The sequence below is a fragment of the Emydura macquarii genome, unplaced genomic scaffold (genome assembly GCF_026122565.2).
Source record: "Emydura macquarii macquarii isolate MOO-44397 ecotype Brisbane River unplaced genomic scaffold, CSIRO-AGI_Emac_v2 contig_2473, whole genome shotgun sequence".
Classification (NCBI taxonomy): Eukaryota; Metazoa; Chordata; order Testudines; family Chelidae; genus Emydura; species Emydura macquarii.
This window is the reverse complement of record NW_027132610.1, coordinates 4,400,332-4,422,249: the sequence shown is the minus strand read 5'-3', so window position 1 is coordinate 4,422,249 and position 21,918 is coordinate 4,400,332. Positions and strand designations below refer to the sequence as shown.

General features: G+C 38.6%; 1 protein-coding gene across 2 annotated transcripts in view; it reads left to right on the top strand.

Moving 5' to 3' along the window:
* MICU2 (mitochondrial calcium uptake 2) overlaps window positions 1-21,258 on the top strand; it is a 237,973-nt gene extending 216,715 nt beyond the window's left edge. For both annotated transcript variants that reach the window (XM_067562865.1, XM_067562866.1), the window contains 5 exons: window positions 951-1,048; window positions 12,154-12,325; window positions 12,625-12,733; window positions 16,551-16,708; window positions 17,823-21,258. In XM_067562865.1, the coding sequence (XP_067418966.1) occupies window positions 951-1,048; window positions 12,154-12,325; window positions 12,625-12,733; window positions 16,551-16,708; window positions 17,823-17,927 (642 nt within the window). In that variant the 3' untranslated portion in view covers window positions 17,928-21,258. The remainder of the gene's footprint in view (window positions 1-950; window positions 1,049-12,153; window positions 12,326-12,624; window positions 12,734-16,550; window positions 16,709-17,822) is intronic.
* Window positions 21,259-21,918: the final 660 nt, after the last annotated feature.

Here is a 21,918-nt window from a genome sequence, read left to right as displayed (position 1 = left end):
TTTTCAGACTAATTTATGAGTTTGTTACAAATCAGAGTTTGTGTATTGCTGGAACTTAAGGAACCAACCCAGATGAGTTAGCTAAAAATTGTTTTTATTTGAATGTTAAATTGAATTGAAAGAAAATATTGATCTAAAAATGAAGCTTACTGAATAGGTAACCAGTAATTTTCTCAGTAACTAATAACAAAGGATATATAAAAGTATTTTGTGCTATAACATTAAAGTGGATATTAGTATGCTATCTGCTTTCAGGATTATAACCGAGTTTAACTAATTCAAAACATGTATAAAACTGGAAAACAATCATTTTTTCAAGACAGCTGTTACTTCCTATCCTGAATGGTTCTTTTAATGGGAAATTTGCACTTGAATCACAGTATGTCCAGAGATATGTTCTGGACCATAATTTTATTTTTAGTAAATATTGACAGGTCACTGTGCCAAGTTCAGGTAGATGCTCCATGTTCTAAGCAACATTTGGTTTAGTAAAAAAGACTCTGGGGAAAGAAACTTATAACAGGAAGGTGTTAAGATTCTGAGTCTGAAAAGCGATACAGTACTTAGATAAAGAATCATGTGCAAACTATTATATTATCAGTAATAAAAGGGAATAAAATCAGAGGGAGATGATTTCAATTTCCTGGGTAAATTATCTCCAACTTATTTCCTTGATAACCTTTTTACCAATGAAAAGGAAAATTGTGTCCGTTGGTTGCACAGTGCTTAGCTACTATAACTTGGTATCAGGAGCAGAACATCAAACACAAAGGTCACAGTTCATCTTGGGAGAGAACATTCAACTTTGCTTTGGAATTCTCTACGTACTGTCTGCAAGAACAATAACTAAATTACAAGTGACTTCTGGGAAACTCTAGTTCCAATATGCATTACCAGTTTTGTGTTGAATTGTTAGTAATTAATTATACAAGTTTATTTTTTGTTTGTAGGAACCAGAATTAGAAGGCTCTGATGTTAATACAACGTTGCTGGTGCACTTCTTTGGAAGAGCAGGAAAGGAGAAGCTTCGCTATTCTGAGTTTTGCAGGTAGTGTACAAATACTAGCTGTCATTCATTGCTAATAGTCATTCCTGTTAGTTCCACATTTGAGTGGTGATGAGTTTGTTTCTGCTTGGTCAAACCCATATCAGCCACTGCACATCAATCTGAAGAACACTGAGGGCTTCTCTACACAGTGCAGCAGAGCATGATTTGGAAAGCTCACTAACGAGCTGCACTCTAACTGCCCTGTGTAGACCTTGCTGGCACGCTCTGAAAGGTGCCTAGTTCGCATTCTGTTTCAAGGACTATGTTCACACAAACTAAGTACCTTTTAGAGTATACCAGCAGGATCTACATGAGACAGTTAAAGCATAACATGACCCTGTACTTTCCAAGTCACACCCCCCTCATGCGCTTTGCCAGCACCATGTAGACAAGCCCTGAGAAACTTTACCTTCCTCTGCTACAGTAGCTCTCCCTACACTCAGAATAATTTAAATAGTACATTTAAATAGTATGTTTTGTCCCAAAAAATTAGAAGGAGCTTTACAAACTTTACATATACAGGAATCACTTCACCCATTGAAATTCTCTTGCAGTGGAACCATGCAGCTGCCTACCAACAATTCAGCACAGTCTACAAATTTAGAACAGGAAGTGAAAAACACCATATCCATTTGAAACTGCAATGGAATATTATGAAACATTACTCCCTGAAATAGTGACTTTGTTTCTTCCAATGTGCAAAATATTTTTATTCTCTTATGTGCCAAAGAATCTCTTTACAATGCTTATAATGAAAGCCAGAAATTAATGAAAAAAACTGTAAGAATAATATAGGTCAGTCATTATGTTCACAAAGCACTAGCACAAAATAAGGATTGTAAATTATTTAACTAGAGACTCCATTACTTACTGCTATGATGTGCCACTGTACTAGCTGTGTATGAGTGTGTGCACACCCCCCAACCTGTGATGACTGGCATACTGGTCATAGCAAGTGTTGCAAGGCCAACGCAGTCCTCATCTATCAGTTTTGTAACTTAACCTGTGACCACTACGGACACTCTCAATACGTGCTGAAAAATCATAGTCATGTTGTGATGTCAGAAAGATGCTGCTGTCCTCAAATAGATCTTAACGCAGAATCTCTTGCCTTGTCCTCTCTCAACTTGACAGCCCAACAACATGTGTGACTGGAAGAAATAATCTGAGTTTAAAACTTCAAAATAGTTTATTGTGGGTAATAGCAACCCCCAGCACTTCTGGGTTTTAAAAAATTAACCGCTTAAAACCCTCTATTTACTCTATAAATGTCCTGACTTGATACTAATTGTTGAAACCACATCTGTATGTGTACTGTTGAGCACCACGTTCTTATGTCACAACAACATATGTGCTTTCACACTTAAAAGGGGACAAGATTTTCACATTTCCTTCAAAGGTACTAGGTAATTCATAATCTGATAAAATAAAAGTAGCATAAAATTGATAGTCTGATTTATGTCCAGTTGCAATTTTAGTAACAGATGTTGTTGCAATCAGTACAGGTTTAGGAAAAGCCAGAACAAAAAAGGGGAGAGTTGCATTTCTTCTAATACTATTAAGTGTTTCCACTCCACTGACTCAGGCACATACCAGTCTTCAAATAAATAAACAAACCTTTCTCATTTGAAGCTCTTGACTCAGAATAAATAAGTTTAACATGTCTGCAGCTACCTTCTCTATAAATACAGTAGGCCCTGTTAATGAAACAAAGGACAGAGAGCATCAGTAAAAGGTTGTGTTTGCATATATAGTGTAAACTGGAATGCCTCGAATTTTAGATAAAATTCTGCATTGACCCAATGAGGCATGACATTGATAAAACTATGTACCTAGCACACTCAAAAAATATAGGTTAAAGACCTTTACCTATCACATAAATAGAGGCCTGTAAGCAAAATCAAACTCCCACATCTTGCTCTTAAGGTTTGTGGGATAAGTGTAAGGTTTAATGCAGGTAATTTTTCAACAGTGGCAGTTATTTTTCATAGAGATGGAATGTGCCTCTTTATCACTGCATATTCACTCCATTTGAGTTGCGACATGACAGTGAAGTTTGTTTAACACATAGAAAGGTGAATAAAAGGATCAGTGTCTTTTTAACCTATGTGGAGATATCACTTTTCACATGATTTTATTTGCAAGTAAATCAAGCACATCATTTCTGAGTTCCTATTGTTCAAGGAAAATGTGATTTCTATCTGATGGGCTCTCACAACATTTTACCTCACATGGGAACCTATTGTTGGCTGTTTGATCAAAGTGCCATGCTGTTTTTACAAGACATGACTGATGAGCTATACAGACATAGATCATTGTCAAAAGGAAAAAATAATGATGGTAAATGCTTTTATCGTTTTCCAAGTTGTTGCTAGAAAGCCTTTCCACTGATCAGTGTAGTACCTAGAAAAAGTAAGAACAACTAGATTTGATTAAGACACATTAAAATCTATCGCACCAGTTGTATAAACAGTTATCATGTGCTTTAAGTTTCTCAAAATAAATATAAGAATACAGTGGAATCATGTTTATCCAATCTAACTGGGACCGGAGCCAGATCAGATAATAAAAAATTCAGATAATCTGGAAAATGGCAGGGCTCAGGCTGTCATCCCCATTGCCCAGTTCGGTTAATATGTAGAGCTGGATAATGGAGGCTCAGATAAACAGGGTTCTACTGAACTTTCTTCATGAAATTTCACCCTGTTCACAGGCAGGGGTCTGTCTTGGATTCAGTAGCATTCAGTATTTTCATTAAATGACTTGGATAAAGGTGTGGAGAGCATGTTTATAAAATTTGTGGATGACACCAATCTGGGAGGGGTTGTAGCACTATGGAGGACAGGATTAGAATTCAAAATGACCTTGACAAATTGGAGAATTGGTCTGAAATCAACAAGATGAAATTCAATAAAGACAAGTGTAAAGTACTACACTTAGAAAGAAAAAATCAATTGCACATCTACAAAATGGGGAATAACCGGCTGGTAGTTCCAGCTATGCTGCAGAAAAGGATCTGGGTGTGGATCACAAATTGAACATGAATCTACTATGTGATGCAATTGCAAAAAAAGGCTAATATCATTCTGGGGTGTATTAACAGGAGCATCATATGTAAAACACAGGAAAAATTGTCTCGCTGTACTCAGCATTGGTGAGGCCTCAGCTGCAGTACTGTGTCCAGTTCTGGGTGCCATACTTTAGAAAAGATGTGGACAAATTGAATAGAGTCCAGAAGAGAGCAACAAAAATCATAAAAGGTTTAGAAAATCTGATTTATGAGGAAAGGTTTTAAAAAAAAAAAGAAAAAGAAAACTGGGCATGCTTAGTCTTGAAAAAAGAAGACTGACTGAGCAGGCACCTGATAACAGTCTTCAAATAAGTTAAGGGCTGTTACAGAGAGGATGATGATCAATTGGTCTCCATGTCCCCTGACGGTAGGTCAAGACGTAAAGGGTTTAATCGGCAGCAAAAGAGATTTAGGTTAGATATTAGGAAAAGCTCTCTAACTGTATGGTAATTATGCTCTAGAATAGGCTTCTAAGGCAGGTCGTGGAATTCCCGTCATTGGAGGTTTTTAAGAACAGGTTAGACAAACATCTGTCAGAGATGGTTTAGGAATACTTGGTTCTGCCTCAGCACAGGGGGCTGAACTAGGTGACCTTTCGAGGTCTTTGCAGCCCTACCTTTTCATGGTTCTGTGTGGCCACTATATTTTATTTCAGAAAGCTGAAATGAATTTTCTCACCTCATCACTTACTTTTTAATCAAGCCTCCTAGTCAGCTATTCTGGCTGAACTTAGTATCCTCTATAATTCTGTAAATGTATAAACTTTTCAGGCTCAGGTCCAAACATTTCAAAAAGGTCAAAGGGCCCCAATCAGTACCACAGGGCTTCTATGCCCTCTTCTGCTCCCTTTGCACTCAGATGGCACAAAAGGAGCGGAAACCATCCACAAGTCTCAGTGAGCATGGAGCTGGCTTAATCAGCTCCTGTGCCGCCTCCTTTTTTGCCCCTGGAAAAGGGGCAAGTTGGTGGTGGGGACAGAGACTGGCTGGAGTTGCACTGTGTTCCAATAATCCCCAGCTAGTGTATGGTCCCTTGGAAATCAGAGCCAGGTGGTGCAAGTAAAAGCATTCTCTGGGCTGCTTTAGTCTTCACCAAAGTTGGGCCAGAGAATGAGGGAACTATGACTGGTTGTCGGTTCTCCACTTCTCTTCTTGCCCCCCTTTCCTGGGCTGCGTGGGGGAGCAGGGTCATCCTGTGATAGGTGCTTCTGTAGGCTCAGGCAGTTCCAGTTAGGCTCCTCTCCTGATCTCTTGGAGACTCTGTCTGGATATCGGGGAAACAGGAACTAGAGAAACCAAACTTCTCTCTCTCTTCCCATCTCGGCATTGCAGCAGGCAGCCAGAAGTGGAGCTGCTGAGCAGCTGCAGCAGGAAAGGGATACATACAGCTGATGAGACTCTCCCAGCTCTCACCAGAGCATCTCATGTGGCTGCCCAGGAAGTGGTGGGAAGTAGTTGAAAGGTATTGCACCCTATTTCCTCCCAATAGCACCAAAGTTGTTTCCAAGGCTTCAGAACATGGAATACAGGGAACACATGTTCAATTCAAAATCAATACACAATTTCTTCTCAAGACAGTGTTTAGAGCCTTGAGGGTTATAAGTGGTCCCTAGGGCAAAGGGTGGCCAACACTAATCTATACTGTTTCAGAAGGGGTACGTCATTAGCAGAGACAGGCCGTACCTCTGATCAAATTCCAGGGCCTCATGACATAGCCTATGCCAAATCTTTCTCTCTCCCTCCCTCCCTCCTTTTCTAAAACTTCTCCCAATGTTACATTTGCATAAGAAAATGTATAACTTGTTCTTTTCTCAATTTTCATGATTTGGCCCACAGATTTTTTCAGTTAAATGATTAGTCTCCCATTTCAGCATTCTCTATAGTATAAAATACACTACATCAGGCCTAAAATAACACAGCAAGCAAAAAATCTCAGCCACATCAGCCTTTTGTCTCAGATGCCCCATAGTATTCCTAGTTCCAGAAGATCACCACCGTGTTTTACACGTAATATGTAATATTAATCGCCAATACCAAACTTACTTGACTCCAAAAGGAAATTTTCATTGTCTGAGATGTAAAATTCTAAACTTGGGGCCAGAGAATTATACTAATTCAAGAAATTTTCCCAAACTCAACAAAGACATTTTCATATATGGCAGCAGTCCTTAAGTTTTTATAAATATGGTAGCCATTGTGGAGCTTTTCCTTCCAAAAAAGTTCTGTATGTGCTGTTATTTCAACAGTGTTGTATGCACTCCTGTTTTTCTCCCCAGCTATTCCCATTTAAAGTTTTCCAGTGGTAGAAAATGTTTTCTTGACAACCAATATTTTTCCAATTGAAAATACTGATCTTACTCAAAAAAGCCTAGTCTCTAATTAGTAGGAGAGAAAATGTACATAGCAACTGGTCTATGTCTGTATAGCTCAGTCCCCAAAGAGTTCAGAACTGCTATGAGTCTTGCCCCTTCACAATGAAATACAAAACTCACGTCTTCAATCTAATCTTCCCCAAATCTTTTTATATACACACGCACTCACAAACAAAAGCATTGAGAATATGGAGAGAAAGATCCTGTAGAATGCATTTTACTTTTTCCTGAGGTAGTTTGCAGATAGAAATTTCTGGATTATGCTATGGTGATAGGCATCTTATAAATGCACATAGAAAATAAACAGTTCTTTTTCTTTCAAGTCCGTGTTAAGAGGTTTTCTTACCCTATTTTGTGCTAACCTTTCTGCAGATAGAGAACATCTCACAGACTAAATTCTGTTTATCTACAAATTCTGTTTCTTCTGTATATTTCATTTCAGTTTATATCACTCAGGAAACACACACACACACACACATATATATATATATATATATATATATATATGTTCTCTTTAGCCATCTTGTTTGGACTTTTGCTCCCTCACTATTCTAAGATTTTTGGTTGTGTTTTGTTTGAAGCCTTTTAGTTAAAAATACAAGGTGAGTTGGAATGGACCGTATCGGTAGGGCCCCAAATTTGATTGGGTCTGTCCCTTGTTTATGCTAGGGTGTGCATTCAAAAACCTCACTTGACTGATGTGTACTATAGCTCAATAAGATATACGAGTATCTTGAGGGTAGTTTGCACTTGTATAGTGATTTTCCTCTCATGATTTTAAAGTGCTTTGTATAGGAGGAGATATTATTCTTCTTTCATGGGTAAGGGAACCGAAACATGGAAAGGCTACATAATACTTGTCCAGGGTCAGAGGCATTTAGGCATTTAGTTCTGAAACTGGTGAGCTCCATGATCATCAGAAATCCTAGAAATCCATTTGCCACAGAAAAATGCGGAATTTGAGTTTTTACAGAGAATCTTTAGTTTTTACATTTTGTGAAAAAATTAAAAACTATACAGTGGAACTCCAGTTATCCAATCTAATTTGGGACCAGGGCCAGATTGGATCATCAAAATTTTGGATAATCAGGAGAATGGGTGGGACTCAGGTTGCCAGCCTTGGTTGGCAGGGCTCAGGCTGTTAGCTTAAAAAATGTAAATATGTCAGTAAAACTTGTATTCAACTGATACCTATATATATTGTGGCAAGGGAAACTAAAGTTCATTTTAATTACATAAAAACATGGATATTTAGGGGTTTTATTAGATAATTTTGTTTTTTATATCACAGGAAACTAGGGTCCCTGATGATCATTCTTGTCTTTGGTAGGAGTGAGTTCAATAACGTAGGTCCACTCTGTGAAAGAGTGAAAATTCTGTGCCCAGCCCTCCTGAGACTCCCTTTACTCATTGACAGTTTCATGGTTCTGGTAGAACTCAGCTGTTGTGCATGGTCGTGGTTGCAAAGGGAGTTGATCTCCCTGGTAGCTTAGGCCAGTCCTACAAAGCATAGAGGGCTTTGAATGAAAGTAAATCCTGAACTGGACTCGGTGTTCAAACGGGAGTCAGTGCAGAAAGTTGAACACCAAGGTGATGTGTCCACGGCAAGCTTTGTTGCTAAGTTAAACGGACAGCTGCTTTTGTATCAGCTGGTCCTTTTTTAGGAGAAGAGACTTCATTCCTAGATGGGACACTTGTAACTGCTAAACAGTGCTGCCTTAGAAGTTAGGGTGCAGTACAAACATTCTGAAATACAGAAACAAAAGTATAGGAAGGAAAATTTTCCCTAAACTTTACTTTGTGTTTCATTTTGCTACTTTGTTTACCATAAGGAGAGTACAAAGCTAGCATTGTATTTCAAAATCCCAGGTTGGTAGGAGAATCACTGGAGCCCTCACATTCCCCCAGTTTCACTTTACTTTCACTTCTATTTAAAGGTGAGTTACCAAGGATTATTAGGAACTGTATCTTTCTGTGTTTGTGTAGATTACCTTGCAAAATGGGTACCAATTCAATAACATAATAATACAAATAATGAATAACAAATTTGGCTGTTGGTCTTAAACGTGCATTTTGAAGAATATGGATAACAGGCTAGATGAAATAAAGTACTATCTTCTCCCTTCCTTCTTACAAATTATTGATTTTTCTTATACATTTTTTAAATTCTGGCCTTGATTTTGATTTCTGTTACTGTGGTGTAAAAGTAATTTCCTTGACTGCCCTGGAGTTACTCTGGATTTACACTGAGTATCTGAGGTCAGAATCTTGCCCTCTATTCCTGTGGTGAAATTCTGGCCCTATTGAAGTCAATGCAAAGCTCCCATTAAGGAATGTGAACTCTCTTTAGCTGTGAATCATTGTTTTGAACAAATGCAACCAGAGACCTAGCAGGTACATAGAAAAATCATGTGTCTTAGTCATATAAATGTGATCAATCTACTGCCACTACCAAGATTTCCTTTCTAGCTAAATACTTTTTGATAAGTGTTGCAAAAAAAACTCATTAGGATTTTTAACTCTCATATCTGATAATAAAAATGCCCTGATGTGATGAGTCAGACTCTGGTAACTCTCAAAATATGGGGGGAATATCATATCTGAATTTTAAATTGCACTGTTCAGCTGCTGCTCTGAGAAACATTTGGTGCTGCAAGAAATTTTCCCACTCCAACATGCCAAGAGCAAACCTAGTGGATTGAAATGCAATACTTACTGAATTCCTTACATCTAAGGCCTGGTCTACACTGCTGGCAAAATTCAGCAGCAGTCGACGGGAGCTATGTAGAGTGGCTTGTGTAACTCCCGTCGACTTGATAACTTCTGTTTAACGTGCCATCCCCACTGCACTGCACCGACGGGAAATGCATACCCGTCGACGCAATGCTACGCTTTTGGGGGAGGTGGTTTTATTAAATCGACTTCCAGATCAATTGAGCATGCCTTCACTGCTGCTCAGTCGAACTGGAAAAATCAATCTGATGGTGGCAAATTTGTCGCCGTCAGTGTAGACATAGCCTAAATAGATAATCCACCCTGTCTCAGCAGGTGGAATGGTTGGCCCCGCAGCAGAAGGAATACTCTGTTCCCAACAGGAGGTGGAGGGGAGAGAGCCCATGCCTGAGAAACAGTTTTATATAACAAATGATTGTAACAATTCATAGATCATTACTCTTCTTTTTTTTTTTTTTAGACCAATTAAGCTTGCAATTAATGTAAATTTGTAAGCCCAAGTATCACAACACACCTCCATTCAGTGGGTCAGGAGGGATGCTGCTGGTTGTATCAGAAAAGGGAATGTGCCACTGTGAGAGGGAAGGGAGCACATGCCCGAAAATGCCAGGCTCCCCCTTCTCCTCAGATTCATTGCATCCTGTGGGCTGGCTGAGGATAGACTGGGAGCTAACTGGCCTCCTATGCTTCCCCAACAATTTCAACTTTTCCCTGGGATGCAGGAGCCCCATGCCTTTTTGTCTACCCTGGCCTTCCTCTCTTTAGTTGTAGACGATAAGCTGTATTTCCAAGTTGCTGTGGACATGGCTGATTGCCTGTGTTTTGGGATAAGAAAATAATTTTTTCCCATTGGGAAAAATTGGCAGGTTTTTTGTCCTCTTTGCAACATTGTGGAAGCACAGCTGGTAAAGAAGAATAGCATTTGAAAGTCTAAATTTAAGAGATATTATAAGAATGTGTAGTTTGTCACAACTTGCAGCCTGTGTTTAGTGCAGATAAAGGCTAAAAGGGCCAGCTCCCAGAGGTAAATGAGACCCAGGATTTTTGCTAGTGAATGTTATGCCTGTGGGCAGAAGGGAGACCTGAAGTCTTCACAGACTGAGGTTCCCACTGGATACTCTCTACTCCCTCTCATGGGTTGGAGGGCTAGAGGACTCACTGAGCTGAGCCCTGGGGAGATAAACAAGGGGCCTACCCCAGGTTATTGCTTATATGGTGAGAGACCTCTTACTCCACATTGGATCCAGTTAAATGCCTGGTATGTGAGATGGGGTGGACATATACCACCCCAACCAGCGTTAATAAAGTTGCAGCCTACTGCTTAAAATCCATTCCAGTGTCTGTCTTTCTTTCACCTGCATGTCCTGAGCAATGAAGCATTATTCATGAACCCTCTTGCCTATGCAGCACTAATTATGTGGAAGAAAATACAAGAGAAAGCTTATGTTGCAAAGGCAGTCTTGACGTATCCCTCTACAGACAACAGAGAGCTCCAAGCTGCTAATTGTCCAAGTGATCTCATTAAAGAACTAAAGATAGCTGCACTGACTAAAATGCTTTATTTTCAGGAAAAGAATTCAAATACAGTGAGGCCATGCAAACACTGATAAGCAAAGGAGTCTCTACCATTTTTTGCTGCACGGACATGTTCCTTGCTGCTCTCTTCTCCAAGTAATTGCTTTGTCCTAATACAAAAGTACTTTATTTCATCCTCTCTGTAGTTATTTATTGTAATTCAATAAAACTGAGTTCTTGTTAGAACCTGTGGACACTGAGAAGAGAGCACAGGGAGAGACAAATCGTAAACGGTACTGTCAGGAATAAGTGCCCTGTTAGCTTATATTTCCAATAAAAATGTAACCACTTAGAGTTGTGGGCAACAGAAATAAAATGACAATGAACAAAATAGGGAAGAAAAGATATTTGGAAATACTGTTAAGTGTGTGAGAGCTACCCGAATTCCTAGATTTTAGGACCAGAAATGGACTCCTCTGATTATCTCATCCAAAATAAGGAAACTCAAAGCCACACCTATATTTACAATTGTAGTTTGTATTGCTGTCAGTTGTAGCCTGTTTCATACATTATCTATTTTTATAGGGGAAATAATCTCCTAAATCCCCTAATGTTTATGCCTTCCTGCATCAAATTATGCTCTTGTTTTTTAATCTTGTTACCTTCCCAAATAGCTGTGACGTTGTATTTTCTATAACTTTCAGCACTATTTTCATGCCAGTTATATTCCCCCTTAATCCATTTTCTAATGAATATTACCTGATTTACCAAGCCTCTCATTGTTATAACCTCTGAAACATTGAATTACCCTTTCTGTATGCTGCCCTGTATTGATGGTTTTAAGTTTCTTTCTTCTATCACTTTTTCTTCATGATTAGGAATCCTGTGGCTTGTGACTATTAGCGTATAATATCGTTAGCTATTGTCCAATCCTCTCATTACTCAATTTTTAACGTTAAATTGCATAAACCACATGTTAGTCCATAACCTGTAATTACCAGGTCAGTCCATTTGCATTAAATTGTCTTATTACTGGCTGGCCATCAAAGGTTCACATAATCTTTATATATGCACACTTTACTGCATATTCTCTTCTCCAGGTAATTGGTATTTACTACTGTAGCAGTACATTATTCCATCCTATCCATAGTGACTGCCACATCCATGAATGTACATAGACTTAGAGAGCACCCTAGTGGTATAATTACAGAAACACAGCATTGAAAACATATTTACATGCACAGATAAAACTATCACTGATATATTAAACAATTAGTGCAATTGTAATATTTGTAGCTGGGTAGATGCATAGATTTTAAAATGTTACTATATTGTTTACCGAGTAACTAGGTTAGTATTAATAGTACTAACTCATGGTTACTTTATGTATTTCTCACTGCATTTCTTTATATTTAGATTTATGGAAAATTTACAAACAGAGGTGCAAGAAATGGAATTCATACAATTTTCTAAGGGACTGAACTTCATGAGAAAGGAAGACTTTGCTGAATGGCTATTGTATTTCACTGATGAGGAAAACAATGAAATTTACTGGCAAAATGTGAAAGAGAGATTTCAAGCAGGAGAGGTAGGTACCCAGAATATATTATTTTTGTTTTGCTTTCTTATTTTAAATTCAAGTGCAAGTTTCTTATTAGATAAGTATATACCAAAAATCAGGTTATTTTCAAATAGAGGCGTTCTTGCAACCTTTCAGATTTAATTTTGCTATCCATAATCATGATTGTGTCACATCTAAAAAATAGAAATATTAAAGGTAATATCCACAGTCATACTAGTTCTTAATACTAGAAACCTAAGGAAGTAGACCGACTTGTTCTGGATTTATTATCTAGCAAATCTAATTTGAATTATTTGGTACTCTAGAATATCAACTTGGATGAATTCAAGACTTTTTGCCAGTTTACAAATCGCTTAGAAGACTTTTCTATTGCCATGCAAATGTTTACTGTAGCTAATCGTCCTGTTAAGTTGGGTAAGTAGTAGATAACTTTGTATATTTACCTTTAAAATAACAGGAAGAAAATATACTGCATAGAGAATTTTTGAATAAATTATCTCAAAAATTAGCATTATGAACTCCAAAAACTATAGTATTAAAATTTTATTCCAAATTAATGTAACTTGCATGAAGAATAGTAGCATTTTAAGCACAAGTTATTAGGATTTCTAAGTTCTGATGTGTGATGTAATGTACTGTCTACAGAATCACCCACAAGAGTCTGAATGTACTGAGGCTATGTTTACACTGCCAGCAGTGCAGGATCGATTTTGCGGGTTTGATTGAGTGTCAGTAAAGACTCGCTCAGTCGAACCTGGAAGATGACTCTGTAAATCCACCCTGGCAAGTAGCATAGCACTGCATCGATGGGAGGGCATTTCCCATCGGCGCAGTGGAGACGCCATGGTAAGTAGACGTTAGGAAGTCGACGGGATATACTCAAGTTACTGTATGTAGCTTGCGTATCTCCTGTCGACTGCCACCAAAATCTGTGGCCAGTGTAGACCAGGCCTTAGTGAAATCTAAGTGTATCAAATTTACTTAGTGATCTCTAAGGCCTGGTCTACACTGCCGTCGACGGAGATATGCAAGCTACATAATGTAGCTTGCGTATCTTCCATCAACTTACTTACATTGCCATACTGCGGTGTCTCCACTGCGCTACATCGACGGGAGACGCCCTCCGGTTGACACAGTGCTACTCCTTTTGGGGGGGCGTGGATTAATGGCGTTGATTGGAGAGCACTTCTGGGATCATTTGAGCGGATCTCCACAGCCCGCTCAATCAATCCTGTTGCATCGATCCCTGCAGCATTGGCATTGTAGACATACCCTAAGTAAATTTGATTGAAAGATTTTAATGAAGGAATGCATGTTTTGTAGCAGGGTCACATTAATAAAGGCCAGTAACAAACAATAGTGGTTTGTTCATGTAGCAAGTTGCAAGTTGTAGCAAGGTGAATCCACACCCCTGAGTGACATAGTTACACTGACATAAATTGGTACTGTAAGACCAGGGATCAGTCTTTCGGATCTAAATAACAAAAATATTAGTAATTGAAGCACTTGAGCAATGCACTTAAACATTTCCTTGTAAATACATATGCTTCACTCTGTCTGTACTTTTGAGTTGCTCACAGACTAGATAAATGGTTTAGTCCCATCCTTAAAATGAGCAAGTCAAGGTAGTTTGGGTTTTGCAAAACCCCATCAAATTTTAGTTTTGCAAAAATCCAGCCCAACATGGCTGAGATCTGGGGTCCATTTTATCTGATGAATCAGAGTTTCAGAGTACATATATAATAAAGTGGTCTCTGCTCCAAAGAGCTTACAGTCTTTGCACATTACAAGGAACAACACACAGATAATACAAACAAATAGTGGGGAAGACATTGAACAAGATAACTGTGCAATGATCATGTTTAATACAATTGGAGATTGGCTCGTCTGTAGCTGAAATACACATTTGAAGTGCCAGTGAACTGATTTAGGAATGCAGGAATTTCCAGAGCAAGTCAGACCAGTAGTTGGACTCCTATTTCTGACATTGTCTAATACAACATGCTTCTGTGGAAGGTGTAAAAAGCCCCAGGTTAAACAATTTACAAAATGTGCTATGGGAAAGTTCTTTCCTAGCCGTAGGCAGTTACTAATTGGCTTTATGCATGGAAACATAGGGGTTTTAGTACTTAATTTTTAATGGCTATCCAGAGTAACTGTGGATGTTTTTTGCTTCAATAGTTTGTGTGAACACTATAAGTTAGTTATGTATTGTTTAACAAAATATCTCCTTTGTCACTTCCTACTTCTTATGTACTTAAATAATTTCTTATGTCTTTGATTATTTCCTCATCAGCTCCTTTCTTAGCCCATCTAATTTCCATCTTACATTTTACTTGTGATTAAGTTGCCCCTTTTTGGCTTGAATAAATTCTTGTCCCTTCCCATTTAACCATATTGATTTCTTCTTCCCTTTTTCCTTCCTATTTTGTATAAAAACATGACTCTATAGTATGATGGCTTAAACAGCTTCCATGCTTACACTAAAGAGTTTAATTTCTAAAGACATAAGTTAAGGCTTATAATAAGATTCTCATATTTTAAACTAACACTTCTTAATATGTCATGTCACTTTTAGTTTTTGGTACAGTCCCTTGTGCACGGATGTTAATTGGGCAGGGAGTGTCTTTTTCTTCTGTATTTATACAACATCTAACCCAGTGGAGTCCTGGTTCACGACTAGGGCTCCTAGGTGCTATGGCAATACAAATAATAAATAATAATATTGCGAAGGGGTTGTCTGTAATAGAATTTAGTTCACAGCAAGCTGGGATGTGAATCTGTCCTGCACTAGCCTGCCATGGGCTGACTGTGTGGACTCTGCTGATGTGCATTAGCAGTTTGTTAAAGTGCTTTGATTCAGTCCTCTTTGAAACAGGAGTAATCAAAATGAATTAATGAACTGTTAATGCATATGTCAGCAGGGTGCACATGAACAGTTAGTCTGCAGCATGCTAGTGCAGGTAGATTAACACTCCAGTTTGCTATAAACTAACTGTGTAGTAGACAAACCCTTAGCGGCTGAACTACAGTTACTGCTTAAATGAACTCATGTCACTGAGAACTAAGTCATGAGTAGCCTCTATATAAAGATTTGTAAAGATGGGGCCTCAATTTTAGTATGTGCACCTCCTAGTGGGAGCAATATGCTATAAATGGAAGAAGCTTCCCATAAAAATACATAAAACTACTATTTCTTCATTATTCTTCTCAAAATCCTTTCTTAAAACACCTCTCTTCCATGATGTCTATAAAACGTTTGACCTAGGCTATGCAGTTTGTGTGCTGTGATTGCATTAATTGTATTAAGCACAATCATTTCTGTGTTATCTTCTCCTCCACACTCCTCCTGACCCCCTCCCCCAGATATTTATTTGTATCTGTGTATTGTTTCCTATGTGCTAAGACTGTAAGTTCTTTGGGGCAGGATCTGCTTTTTTTTATTATATGTGTATACAAATCCTAGCACAAAAGGGCCCTGGACCCTAGCTGGGACCTCTAGGCAGTACCATAATATGTATAAATAATAATAATAATGTGAAAAGAGGAGGGGAAAAAATAGAGAGGAAAATGGAGGTCCAGAGTGGTATGGTAGCTGTTTCTTCCATGAATTCTATTAAACCTTCTTCTCTGCCGCTCATTCAAGAAAGGGTAGACCAGTTCCTAAGACCGACCAAAAAGCATACAAACCTGTGTGTTGTGAATGCTGTTTTTAGTGGTTGATGGTTACTGGCTGTTAAAAAATAGCTGAAGTGGTTTTCAATTGGAGTGTGTCTTCGAAAAAAAAATGCCTTATAGACAAAGATTTTAGTATGGAATTATTTAGCATTAGACTGATTCCAAATAAAATGTTAGTATTTTTATAAGACCTTTGTAGTAAAGCACTTGCCATCTCCATACACAGGTGTAGGCCGAAAGTATTTAATTTTTTAATGTACAGCTATTTTCAGCAAATATTAATGCTTGCCATTTGTTCTTGTTGCTTAAGAAGAAATAATGTGTTTTAAAAGCTCATAATACAAGCAGCAAAGATTGTATTGAAATACAAAGCAAGCTCAAAAGCACATGGATTGAGGTCTTCTAATATAATTTACTAGTTCACACATCCAAAATACCATAGGTTAGGATACCCAGAAGACATCATAAATTGGTACAGAATCCCATTATTTATGTGTGTTTAGTTTTTCTTCATTTCTCTGTAATGTACAATATAACATTATGTTTTTACTAGCTGAGTTCAAGAGAGCTGTGAAAGTGGCAACAGGACAGGAGCTCTCAGACAACGTTTTGGACACAGTCTTCAAGATCTTTGATTTAGATGGAGATAATTGCCTCAGCCATGGAGAGTTTCTGGGAGTTCTAAAGAATAGGATGCATCGAGGCTTAAGGGTAACAAAACTAGAGTTGACTAAAATCGGCAATGAAAGCATTTAACTGCTTTTAAATTACACAAAAAATATTAACATTGGGAATTCTTAAGTCTGCTGTGTTAGCATTTGTAGAAGTGAAGGCAAAACTAGTGGATAAGGGGAAAAAACATTAAAAACTGATGATTCCTACTACTAAGAAGTACTGAAGAAAAAGTGCCCTATTATCTAGCATGCACATTGCACCTAAAAATTCAGATCCTTCTTCAGGATTGGGATTTCGGTGTCTGAGAATGTCTATCTGACATGAACTGAGGAACTCTCTGAAGCAGGCATCTCAGAGAAGAGACTCCCACTGAGTTTTTAATAAGAGTTGTAATAAGTATATATGCACATCAGTCATACTGAGCGTGCCTACCTTCCTCCCACCTTCCCCTTCTCTAAGGTTAACATCCTGGGATACTTCAGCAAATTGATTTTTCTTATTAGGGTCTATAATCTGAATTTATCGTTCCATTTAGAATATCTCTTATAGTATGAGTATTAGCTCCTGGATGGTAATATAAGAGAAACTGAGAATTTCTAACATCCATAATGTGAGTAAGAGAAGATATTTGGTAAACTGGCCTCTTAGTGGTATTCTTGTTTTATTTGGGGTAGTGTAAACTTGTTCATCATTTATTTTAATTCTCTCTATATATCTCTATTTATCACTGTTATACTTAAAGATGAACATGAACCAGAACTCCAGATCTGAACTCCCTGATCAATGGAAAAGTTTGAATCCAGATTAAAACTGCAGTTTGGGTCTAATTCTAATTATAGGGAAATGTTCCACCAGGAGAAAAAGACCTTCACCAGCCAATCAAGATTAGCTGTCCACCTGTCTGAGAAATACACGCTGTACTGCAAAATAAGAGGATTTCGGCACATTAAGGAATCCTGAATGCTGATTGGCTAGTGTGGATATAATGATGTGCTAATTATGATGCTCAGTATTATCTATATGAACTGTGGAAGCAGCAGCTTTATAATGCTGCTGAGCTTTTTGTGTGTTGAACAGCCTTAATATAGGAATGGTATTTTATATATAAAGATGGAACAAAACGATGTAATTTTGTTGTTATTGTTAACAGGTACCACAACAGCAAGGGGTACAAGGATACTGGAAATGTGTGAAAAGAGAAAGCATTAAAGGAGCAAAAGAAGTCTGGAAACAAACTGGAAAAAGCCCTTTCTAAAAAAGTTATTTGTTTTTTTATTACTGTAAATGTCAGGGTTTAGGGTTTTCATATGTTTTATGTGTTTACGTGCTGGCTAAATCATGTATAAATTTGTATGCAACTTAAATATTTAATTAATCCAATTTCTGATACAATAATTTTACAGTATTTATCAGTGTAATCAGGTTTGCCTGTGGAACTGTTATGACATCTCTCTTCCATACAAAAGTATACTCATTCCAGGAAATGCTCAATGCTCATCACTATTATGAACTGCTGGTAATCCATATGGATGTACTTTTGTTTGCTGTCATGCTAATAGGATTAACATATCTCAGTCAAAACTGGAAATTTAAGACTGTTTATAGAGGCTTTGAAAATTGTAAACTTTTTGTGAAAATGAATAGATGCTTTAGGACCTCTTCAACAAATGGAATAAATTAGAAAATTGAAGTAAAGATCTTCTCCATTTTTTAAGATTGTACTCAGAATTGCTTGCAGCCATCTTAATCATCTTGCTTTAATCATAACTTGGTGGTTCACTACTACCTTTGTCCATCTGTATCCTACAATTATTTTAATAGGGTTTTTTATCATAAAGGTATGATAGTGAGCTTACAATATCTCAGGATCCCAAGGTTACCACAGGAAGTGTCATGTAAATATAGATATAAATAAAAATTAAAGTATTTATTACCCCAGAATACAAACAACATAAAGTGAGAGACAAGCCCTTAAACAGTGACAGAAGGAACAGATTATCATAGAATCATAGAAGATTAGTGTTGGAAGGGACATCAGGAGGTCATCTAGTCCAACTCCCTGCTCAAAGCAGGACTAACCTCAGCTAAATCATCCCAGCCAGGGCTTTGTCAAGCCACACCTTAAAAACATCTAAGGATGGAGATTCCACCACCTCCCTAGGTAACCCATTCCTGTGCTTCACCACCCTCCTAGTGAAAAACTTTTTCCTAATATCCAACCTAGACCTCCACCACTGCAACTTGAGACCATTGCTCCTTGTTCTGTCATCGGCCACCACTGAGAACAGCCTAGCTCCATCCTCCCTGGAACCCCCTTTCAGGAATTTAAAGGCTGCTATCAAATCCCCCCTCATTCTTCTCTTCTGCAGACTAAACAAGCCTAGTTCCCTCAGGCTCTCTGCATAAGTCTTGTGCTCCAGCCCCCTAATCATTTTTGTTGCCCTCCGCTGGACTCGCTCCAACTTCTCCACATCCTTTTTGTAGTGGGGGGCCCAAAACTGGACACAATATTCCCAATGCGGCCTCACCAATGCCAAATAGAGGGGAATAATCACTTCCCTCGATCTGTTGGCAATACTTCTACTAATGCAGCCCAATATGCTGTTAGTCTTCTTAGCAGCCAGGACATACTGCTGATTCATATCCAGCTTCTTATCCACTGTAACCCCCAGGTTCTTTTCTGCAGAACTGCTGCCTAGCCAATCAGTCCCCAGTCTGTAACTGTGCATGGGATTATTCCATCCTAAGTGCAGGACTCTGCACTTGTCCTTGATGAACCTCATCAGATTTCTTTTGCCGCAATCCTCCAATTTGTCTAGGTCACTCTGTATCCTATCCCTACCTTCCAGGGTATCTACCACTCCCCCTAGCTTAGTGTCATCTGCAAACTTGCTAAGGGTGCAATCTACGCCATCCTCCAGATCATTAATGAAGATGTTGAACAAAACTGGCCCCAGGACCAACCCATGGGGTACTCCTCTTGTGACCGGCTGCCAGCTAGACATCGAGCCATTGATCACTACCCGTTGAGCCTTATGATCTAGCCAGCTCTCTATCCATTTTATAGTCCATTCATCCAACCAACCCATACTTCTTTAACTTGCTGATTCTGTGGGAGACTGTACCAAAAGCTTTGCTAAAGACAAAATATATCACGTCCACCACTTTTGTGTGTATGCGTACACATATATAGTTGGGTAATAAATTTTCGGTTGGCTGTTGTACTTCTGAGACAAGAGTAGTCTCCCTGTCCAATCCACTGAAGGCTGGAAAGTAATCCTGTTTATAAAGACTCCAGGCTCCTCACCCCACTTCTTTGCTTGTCCCAACCAGAGTAGAAAGTTTAGCCTTCCAAAATGGCTGCCTTTGTTGGTACTCACACTTTCCAACCTGTCTTGGGAACATGTCTCAGAAAAGGCAGCCTGTGAGCAAATACCTGCCCTCTTTTTAAACATGGCTGTCTGCCCATCTCCAGCTACTTTTCGCTGCGTTTGAGCTCTTCAGGGTGGCTTGGAAGCTCCTTCCCTGCCTTGGACCCTCCAAAGGAGTTAGATACCTGAGATGGAGAACACCAGGGACCCCTAATATGAGATCATCAAGATCTTATTTGAAGGGTACATAACTACGCACCCTGGAAGAGGTAATAGTCCAACCAATATTTAAAGAAACCATTGCTTAATGATGGAGCCCTCCCAGACTCCCACACAGTGTTATTTCCTAAGCAAGCTAACTGAGATGCTAGAAAAAAAACAGCAATGCTACCTGTCAGCTACCAGTATCCTGCATCACTCTGTCATACTTCTGACTGTGGCCTGGTTAAAGAGATACTTGTACTCCCATTGTCTATGGACCTAAAGAGGTCCTCCAGCAAAGCAGCATCATTCCCATCCTGCATGGCCTTTCTTCAGAATCAGATACCAATGACGACGCCTTTGTTGCCTCCAGGAAGCTGCAGAGTTGAAATGAAACACACTGAAATGTCTCAGTTCCTTTCTCTGAAACTGAACTCACAGAGTTGTTAGGGGCAACAAGAAGAGATTTAGATTTTTTTTTTTTAAATATTTGGGAGATGCTCAGATATTGTGATGATGGGAGCCAGAGCTATCTAGGTGGAAGATAGCTAAAGGGGCAAAAGCTAGGGCACTGTTTTGACCGGAGCCAAACAATCAAAATAAAGAAACCATGTGAAGATTTCTTCTTACAGCCACAGGGAGTTCTAGCCCACTGTGCTCCCTAAGCTCCCCCACCTAGGACACTGAAAACAGAGTCAGGAAAAACAGTACATCACTAAACAGCCCCATGTTTCCCCAAGATACTTTCTCCCATGTTACAAAGGAGAAGAGCATTCCCCCAAATATACCTCTGTTCAGGTTCTGGCTTTATTTATTTATATTTTAGCTCATAAAAGTTGCAATTTGAGGGATGGAGGTTACTCGCTTTCATTTTTATCCTGTGACTTCTTTACAATTTTTCAATATTCTATTTTATATTTTTTGTTTATGTGGCTTCTTTTGTTTACTAAATATTTGTTACTTTTATGACTACTTTATGAAAAATAAATTGGTCTAGCTTTGTCATCTCTAGAAGTTTAATGCCTTGTTTGTTTGTGTATATCTGGGGGTATGCAATCAGCAATGTCTTGGCAACAAGTTACTAAAAAGTGAGATTTCAAATTTGTCTTTTAAGCAAAGAGTTTCTAATAAGTTAAAGTTCAGAGGAAAATGAGAGCTGCAGCATCTTTATTTCCTACAGACAAATACAGTACATTTTAAATAAGAAGTGGGATAATCAACCAGGAATAGAAGTCCATCTGATGAAAATGTTTTCATAGACCTGACCCTGCAAGTACCTAGTGGATATGTCTACACAGCATTTTGGAGCGAATCTCCCAGCCTGTCAACAGATTCAGGGGGTTAGGGCTCATACTAGCTCTCTAAAAATAGTTGTACACAAAGAAGTTTGAAAGTGCAGTTTGGGATGAAGCTCAAGCTCTGAATCCTGAGCTGCAACTTCAATGTGCTGTCTGAGCAGCTATTTTTAGAGTGCTAGCATGAACCCTGCTAACTTAAGTGTGCCAACCCAGGCTGGGAAGCTCACTCCAAAATGCTGTGTAGATATAGCCACAGAGAACTCCCACTGAAGTCAAAGGAAGCCCATGCATGAGGGCTTGAAGTGTTGGGCTCTGCGTTTAATTGTTTTTAATCTTTTTTTAATTTGCTTTCACTAACAGGTTTTTGAACAGTCTT